General features: G+C 43.0%; 1 protein-coding gene across 1 annotated transcript; it reads left to right on the top strand.

Annotated features, from left to right (window-relative positions):
• Positions 1–425: 425 nt before the first annotated feature.
• LOC115191334 (zinc finger protein 436-like) lies at positions 426–7090 on the top strand. Its single transcript, XM_029749213.1, has 4 exons — positions 426–471; positions 708–847; positions 3551–3610; positions 6047–7090. Exons 1-4 carry the CDS (start codon positions 459–461, stop codon positions 6968–6970), a joined length of 1137 nt encoding a protein of 378 aa, XP_029605073.1. The 5' UTR covers positions 426–458; the 3' UTR covers positions 6971–7090.
• The last annotated feature ends 1251 nt before the right edge of the window (positions 7091–8341 follow it).

Below are 8341 nucleotides of genomic sequence, written 5' to 3'. Positions count from 1 at the left end.
CAGTTTCAATAAATATAAATCGCAAGTCTGTCGGCCACACTTGAAACCAGCATACGCAACAATTCTACAAAATGTGTCCTACCCCGACACACATAACACACAGCACCAATTCAACAGGGCTATGGGGGAGGGTTCTTGAACTGTAACATCCAATCAGAATCTTGCCCCTGGGAGCCAGTGGCACATTCAAAAATTATCCAGACCTTCAAGGGAGGCGTGACAATGATGTGATTTCGAAGGTATGGCAATGCGAGACTACTCATAGCAATCCCTCATTGCCCAATCAGAAGATGCTCCATAGCAGGGTGCTCATATCAGATTTCTTGATCCAACATCCTCTCACTCTGTATCTCTTACAGTCAGTAGACATGGAGGATGGGAAGCCTGATTTGCTGATAGTCAAAGAGGAGACAATAGAAGATGAACCAGAGAGCATTGACCTGCTGAGTGGACTAAAGATGGGGGAGCAAGGTAAGGGAGAAATACATATAGCCTAGATACAGTAATAGATCTTCAATGGGAATAGTGATGCGCCTGGCTATTATTTTTTCTTCATTCATAAAATGAAATCAATACAACTTATGTTTACATACAAAAACACACATTATAATGTATGAACTTGACCTGGTAATTAACAACAACAAAAACTCCATATGTAGCGTTTTCTACCATGTTTGTAAAGTCTATTTTGTAACCTCTTTCTGTAGGTGATTGGCTGGAGGCAAACAGAGGAGACTGGGCGGCCATCTTGGATTCCCAGACCCAGACCGGTGCAGCCAAGGGCCCGGGAGATGACATCACTGAGCAGGCCAGGACCAGAGGTGACATAGTGGAGGTCAGTGGATGGGTCAGTGTCCTCAACTCTGGGCTGGGGAACAACACTGTTAACCAGAAACAGACTGACGAACACAAAACAACGACCGAATTTAGTCTCCATGACAACAGACTAGCTGAGACCAGGGCGAGGTGTAGATTTAGTCTGCTGGGACAGGGAGGTGTCCGTATGCAACGAAAAAGAGCAGACACAGGCTCGGCTAGCAATGCTCCGACCTGCTCCTATAGTTGTGATTCAGAGAGACTGATGGTGCCTCAAGTTAACCCCCTAACAGATGCTGCCTTCAGCCTGCTTTATATAGGATCTATCAACTGGAATAAGGACCCTGCAACAACAAAGATCACTCCCTGGCCTTCGTCCTCCTCACACTCTCCTAATGTTAAACCAGACCTCAGATAATGCCAGTGCCTCAACACTAAATGGCTACACAAGCCCATTGACAAATGACAGTAGTAGTTACACTATCAGTAGATCTGGTGGCGAAGAGAAGCTCTTCCTGTGTTCATTCCGTGGGAAAGTCTTCCGTTTGCCCAAACAGGTGGAGATCCACCAGAGGATGCACATGGGAGAAATAGTTTGACTGCTGGGCCAGTTTCTCCCAGTTGTCCAACCTGAAGAGGCACCAGAGGGTCCACACAGGGGAGAAATCCTACAGCTGCCCCAGTGTGACGAAAGGTTCTCCCACCAGCACCATCTGAAGCTACACCTGAAAGTCCACACGGGAGAAAGGCCGTTCACCTGTACACACTGCGGGAAGAATTTCTCAGAGAGGACCTACCTCAGCATAGACCAGAAAAAATGCACACGGCCCATGAATATTAATAATAATAATATATTTATTTACAGTTGAAGTCGGAAGTTTACATACACCTTAGCCAAATACATTTAAACTCAGTTTTAACAATTCCTGACATTTAATCCTAGTAAAAATTCCCAGTCTTAGGTCAGTTAGGATCACCACTTTATTTTAAGAATGTGAAATGTCAGTATAATAGTAGAGAGAATTATTTATTTAAGCTTTTATTTCTTTCATCACATTCCCAGTGGGTCAGAAGTTTACAAACACTCAATTAGTATTTGGCAGCATTGCCTTTAAATTGTTTAACTTGGGTCAAACGTTTCAGGTAGCCTTCCACAAGCTTCCCACAATAAGTTGGGTGAATTTTGTCCCATTCCTCCTGACAGAGCTGGTGTGTAACTGAGTCAGGTTTGTAGGCCTCCTTCTTGCTCACACACACTTTTTCAGTTCTGCCCACAAATTTTCTATGGAATTTAGGTCAGGGCTTTGTGATGGCCACTCCAATACCTTGACTTTGTTGTCCTTAAGCAATTTTGCCACAACTTGGAAGTATGCTTGGGGTCATTGTCCATTTGGAAGACCTATTTGCGAGCAAGCTTTAACTACCTGACTGATGTCTTGAGACGTTGCTTCAATATATCCACATAATTTTCCTCCCTTATGATGCCATCTATTTTGTGAAGTGCACCAGTCCCTCCAGCAACAAAGCACCCCCACAACATGATGCTGCCACCCCCGTGCTTCACGGTTGGGATGGTGTTCTTCGGCTTGCAAACCTCCCCCTTTTTCCTCCAAACATAACAATGGTCATTATGGCCAAACAGTTCTATTTTTGTTTCATCAGACCAGAGGACATTTCTCCAAAAAGTACGATCTTCGTCACCATGTGCAGTTGCAAACCGTAGTCTGTCTTTTTTATGGCGGTTTTGGAGCAGTGGCTTCTTCCTTGCTGAGCAGCCTTTCAGGTTATGTCGATATAGGACTTGTTTTACTGCGGATATAGATACTTTTGTGCCTGTTTCCTCCAGCATCTTCACAAGGTGCTGTTGTTCTGGGATTGATTCACACTTTTTGCTCCAAAGTACGTTCATCTCTAGGAGACAGAACGCGTCTCCTTCCTGAGCAGTATGACGGCTGAGCGGTCCAATGGTGTTTATACTTTCGTACTATTGTTTGTACAGATGAACGTGGTACCTTCAGGCGTTTGGAAATTGCTCCCAAAGATGAACCAGACTTGTGCAGGTCTACAATTTGTTTTCTGAGGTCTTGGCTGATTTCTTTTGATTTTCCCATGATGTCAAGCAAAGAGGCACTGAGTTTGAAGGTAGCCCTTGAAATACATCCACAGGTACACCTCCAATTGACTCAAATTATGTAAATTATCCTATCAGAAGCTTCTAAAGCCATGACATCATTTTCTGGAATTTTCCAAGCTGTTTAAAGGCACAGTCAACTTAGTGTATGTAAACTTCTGACCCACTGGAATTGTGATACAGTGAATGATAAGTGAAATAATCTGTCTGTAAACAATTGTTTTGAAAAATTACTTGTGTCATGCACAAAGTAGATGTCCTAACCGACTTGCCAAAACTATAGTTTGTTAAGAAGAAATGTGTGGAGTGGTTGAAAAACAAGTTTTAATGACTCCAACCTAAGTGTATGTAAACTTCTGACTTCAACTGTATATAGTGCTTTTCATACAGAATCTCTCACTTTAAAAAAAAACAAGGGAGCTGGCAGTTCATGGGAGAGGGTCTTCAACAGCTAGATGATGATGCAGTTCAGTAAAGCTGTAGCTTGATTGGAGGCAGCGGCGATGGTACAGCCAGGGAGGGAGACACATCAGTCAGACAGGCCCGGAGCTTTATCAGGCACATCTGTCTCTGCAGTTCACAGCTCCTTCTCCTCCTCTGTAGGTAGGCTGGAACATCCACCACCAAATGTGTAGCCCCCATCTGGGTGATGCATCGGCAGCAGTAAGTGCCTGGAGGCCACCACACCTGGGCAGTAATCAGCAACAGTCTCCTTCTAGACGAGCCTCTGTCATCCCCTCACACCACAATCCACATCTTTCTATGTAGTACTTGTTTGTTTTGTAGTTAATTATGTTGATTTTGGATGTATTATATGATTGGACAGAGTAGATGATATGGTGATGGTTGGTGTGTCTTTAGAAATGCTTAACTGATGAAAAGTGGCAACCCTGACCTGTTGTTTGATGGTGGTGTTTTATAATAAGGAAATTATATTGCCTTAATTCGCGTTTACTTGACATGAAGATGTGTGTAATGTTGAACCTTTTCCAAAGTATTCTAACATTCATTTTATCAGAGCGAGGGTACCAGATTTACAGAAAATGTAAAGTGTTACCATAGTGAGAAAAGTTATTCTCGTCACAGGTATTGTTTTGTGCAATAAAAGTAGGGGAGAGTGGGGTATGCTGGGCCATTTTTTACAATCAGCATTACTATGTCAAGGGAAATATAGTATTCTTTCTAACAAATATATCTACATATATTTCAGGATGTTGTGTATCCCTGGAAATAATCAGAATTCATGTAAACATTACAGTTTTGAAAACATAGCTTGTCCAAAAAAGAAAGTGATCTCTTGGCACAACTTACCTAAGGTATGTGGTAAGTTGAGCATCGGGACAGGGTAAGTTGAGCTGCCTTGGGGTAAGTGGGTGATAGTTTCCTGTGACAGTGGGTGATGATGGTGGTCGTCAAAGTTCGAATTAATGGAATGGGGTTGGTATATTGTATATCTTAATTGTATACAGTAGATCTGTATGTTCAATATCACTTACCCTTCAGTTTCTTGACCAGTTGTCTGGGACAGGGATGTTGTTTTGATGTGCCAGTTTGTAGGCATGTTCTCTGCATTTGAGCCTACTACGCCCATGAAACTGGTCCGCAAGTTTCTTGATATGTTTAGCAAGCTCAGACTCCATGTCATCAGATAAGACATTGGTGCCTCTGCTACTCTACCATAGCCTCTCTTTCACACAGGTCCATGTTTGTTGTTCTTTTTTTGTCAATGTACCTCTTCGGTGTCATTCAGTGTATTTGTTCATCTCTTGCTGCCGCTCCAATAGACTTCTTCCCTTCTCTCACGTCCTTGGCTGCTCTCTCAAGAACCTCAAGGGGTCTAGACCCCTCTTTGTTTTACGTTTGTATACACAGGGCATGATGATGTCTGCTCTGTAACAATAAAAATGCATCTTGAGTTCATATGCATTACACATTGCAAAAATACTGTGCATAAAACTGACAAAATGTAATCATCATTTGTATGGGGTATGGTGGCCATTGGCTCAACTTACCCCATGGCCATTGGCTCAACTTACTCCATGGCCATTGGCTCAACTTACCCCATGGCCATTGGCTCAACTTACCCCATGGCCATTGGCTCAACTTACCCCATGGCCATTGGCTCAACTTACTCCATGGCCATTGGCTCAACTTACTCCATGGCCATTGGCTCAACTTACCCCATGGCCATTGGCTCAACTTACTCCATGGCCATTGGCTCAACTTACCCCATGGCCATTGGCTCAACTTACCCCAAGGCATACATTTTGACTATATTAGCCCAAATAGCTCCAAGGACGCACTTTCATGCCATGTTTAGTACCTCATATTGAAGCTTATAGAGACCCCAACTGATGTATAAAACAATCGTAAAACAATCTTCTTTGGTTTAGATACAAACGTCATGAAACCTACAACAATAAATGAATTTGACTTTGTGAAAATCTATTTTTTTTCTTATTTTTTTTTTTAGCTAACTTGCTTACCACTTTTTCCATGTGGTTTCTTCCTTCACAGACTCCATTAAATAATGGTTAGTGCTATCCGGAATCCTTTGGACTTCCCTACCCTAAACCCTAACCTTACCCATTTTAAATGTCAACTTCAATGGGGTAATGTCAGATTTGGGACTTCCAACGGATATCAGATAGCATGGACCATGAAATGATGACCTCTTCCTAAATATTTGGTCACATGATTCATTTTGTGTATGGTTTCTTATAAACAAGGTGTGGGTCAACTAACCCTTTGGCTCAACTTACCCCACTGTCCCCTACTTCAGTTCTTTATGTAAGTGTATGACCATTTGAAACCATGTTGAAATTAAATACAAAATCGACTCTATGCTGACTGACAAAACAAAATAAAAATTCTGGGACTAAGTTTCCTATATCTCAGTCAAACCAAAACATGATACTTCAATCAACACACATGGCCATTTTTTATAAAAAAACTCCAATGGTTCCATATTGTTAGGTACTTGAATCACAGTGTTAGAGATGGGCTTGACTGTGGTTAACATTTTATATCATTTCATGTTTCTGTGTGTACAGGAAATAATTTCTTATTTAAACCTTTAAGCTTTTCTGTTCTATGCAGTCTGCAGTCCATGAGGATCTGCTGATATCCGGTGTTGCTTGCGGGAGAGACTGGACCTCTGAAGTGGCTGATCACAAACCCTGGCCCCGGATCAGAACTCTGGATCAGGAGCCGTCGCTCTTCCTTCCTGAGTCGGAACCGGGACCAAACCACGAGGGACAGAGACTCCACCACACAGAACACAACCAGTGGACAGGTGGACTGAACAACCTCAGTCATGGTGGTCATCAGAGAGACGGAGGCTCCAGTCAGGGATCCAGTCTGCAGCCCAGATCCTTCTCTTCACAGTCTCAGTGCAGGGATGAAGCAGGGCCTGATAGAGATAGACCCTCCTGTTCCTATGATACAAACACCACAGTATCCATGATGAACAGAGCAGGTCACCCTGGGCTTCAGCCTTCACAGAGAGTGGTGGGAGACCCCCCTGGTGGTAGTCTATCAGCAGGTCTGTCTTCTCCTTCAGGATCTCATCTAATGCCTGGTGAATGGGTTCATAGAAAGCCTGGACCTGGATCTAGCTTTCCTCAGTTACCACATGGTTACCCCACCAATACAGACAGGTTCAGGATGGGCGTTTACCACAAGAAGCACCTAGCCTATAGCACAGCACACAATCCCAACAACACCCAAACAAGGGCTCAAGGAGGGAGCTCAAAGACTAACCACCTGAGGGTGGTGGCTCCTGCTTCTACCTCCTCTGTCATTGAGTCACAACGTGGGAGGCCGAGCATTAGGACGGACGATGACAAGCCGTACACCTGCCCCACGTGTGGGAAGCGCTTTGCTAAAGCAAACTATGTGAAGGAGCACCAGACTGTTCACACCAAGGAGAGGCCCTTCAAGTGCAAACTATGTTACAAGAGCTTCTCCTTCCTGAGTAACCTCATCAGACATAGGAGTGTTCACAACGGGGAGAAATCGTAGTAGTGTGGCTTGAGATGTACACAAGGGATATCTGGGAACCATTCTTTAGCTGACATTTTTGAAAACACAGTATAAGTGGAAGGCCCCTCCAAACCCCCAGAATAAAAAAAAATATATGAATATGAATATTATTTATGATTGGTATACACCCACACCATTTATGTATGTTTTTATTTAATTTAACCTTTATTTAACTAGGCAAGTCAGTTAAGAACAAATTCTTATTTACAATGAAGGCCTACACCGGCCAAACCCGGATGACGCTGGACCAATTGTGCACCCCCTTATGGGACTCCCAATCACGGCCGTTTGTGATACAGCCTGGATTCGAACCAGGGTGTCTGTAGTGACACCATTCTGTTGTTAGGGTATGCCCACACCATTCCAACACAGAAAAGCTACTTTTTAATTAATCACTCATATTGTAATTATATGTCAATGATCAGCTAGGGGAAAATCTGTTTTTCAACATTTTGATGCCATATTTATAATTATATAAAATATATGCAACAAATTTTCCATGAACATGTTTCTGTGCCAATGCACCACACAACCAATAATCAAAGCATACCAATTTCAGGCACTAAAATATCATGGTTTGTGTTTTTAACACCACAATAAATAGACTATGTCAATCTCGACAAACAGAAAATACATCCCTCCCTACCTTGTAGGCTTACCCAGTATCGAAGGCTTGACAATCTCTGGCCACTGCACATTGGCCACTGCACAGTTTGGATTGATCGATTTTATTTGTCACTTAAAAATACAAATATTTGTTAAAGTGACCAGGATTGCACAATAAAGTCTGGACTTATTTCCATTGTGGTTGCTATTTTCTACATAAATACTTCCACTACATGACCAAAAGTATGTGGACACCTGCTCGTCGAACATCTCATTCCAAAATCATGGGCATTAATATGCAGTTGGTCTTTGCTATTTTGCTACTATAACAGCCTCCACTCTTCTGGGAAGGCTTTCCACTAGATGTTGGAACATTGCTGTGGGGACTTGCTTCCATTCAGCCACAAGAGCATTAGTAAGGTTGGGCACTGATGGTTGGCAATTAGGCCTGGCTTGCAATCGGCATTCCAATCCATCCCAAAGGTGTTCGATGGGGTTGAGGTCAGGGCTCAGTGAAGGCCAGTCAAGTTCTTCCACATCGATCTCGACGAAACATTTGTGTATGGACCTCACTTTGTGCACAGGGTCATTGTCATGCTGAAACAGGAAAGGGCCTTCCCAAAACTGTTGCCACAAAGTTGGAAGCACAGAATCGTCTAGAATGTCATTGTATGCTGAAGCGTTCTCCTGTGGATTTGGCTATTTCAGTCACACTCGTTGCTGACGGGTGTATACAATCGAGCA

The sequence above is a fragment of the Salmo trutta genome, chromosome 4 (assembly GCF_901001165.1).
Source record: "Salmo trutta chromosome 4, fSalTru1.1, whole genome shotgun sequence".
Classification (NCBI taxonomy): domain Eukaryota; kingdom Metazoa; phylum Chordata; class Actinopteri; order Salmoniformes; family Salmonidae; genus Salmo; species Salmo trutta.
Note: the sequence above shows the minus strand (reverse complement) of the source record. Positions and strands in the feature narration are given on the sequence as shown.

What these genes read in the sequence shown, in the direction of transcription:
- LOC115191334 (XM_029749213.1), top strand. An exon ending in TAGTGGAGGTCAGTGGATGG is followed by an intron (nt 848 to 3,550) that starts GTCAGTGTCCTC and finishes CCTCCTCTGTAG; the next exon opens with GTAGGCTGGAACATCCACCA. An exon ending in TGGGTGATGCATCGGCAGCA is followed by an intron (nt 3,611 to 6,046) that starts GTAAGTGCCTGG and finishes TGTTCTATGCAG; the next exon opens with TCTGCAGTCCATGAGGATCT.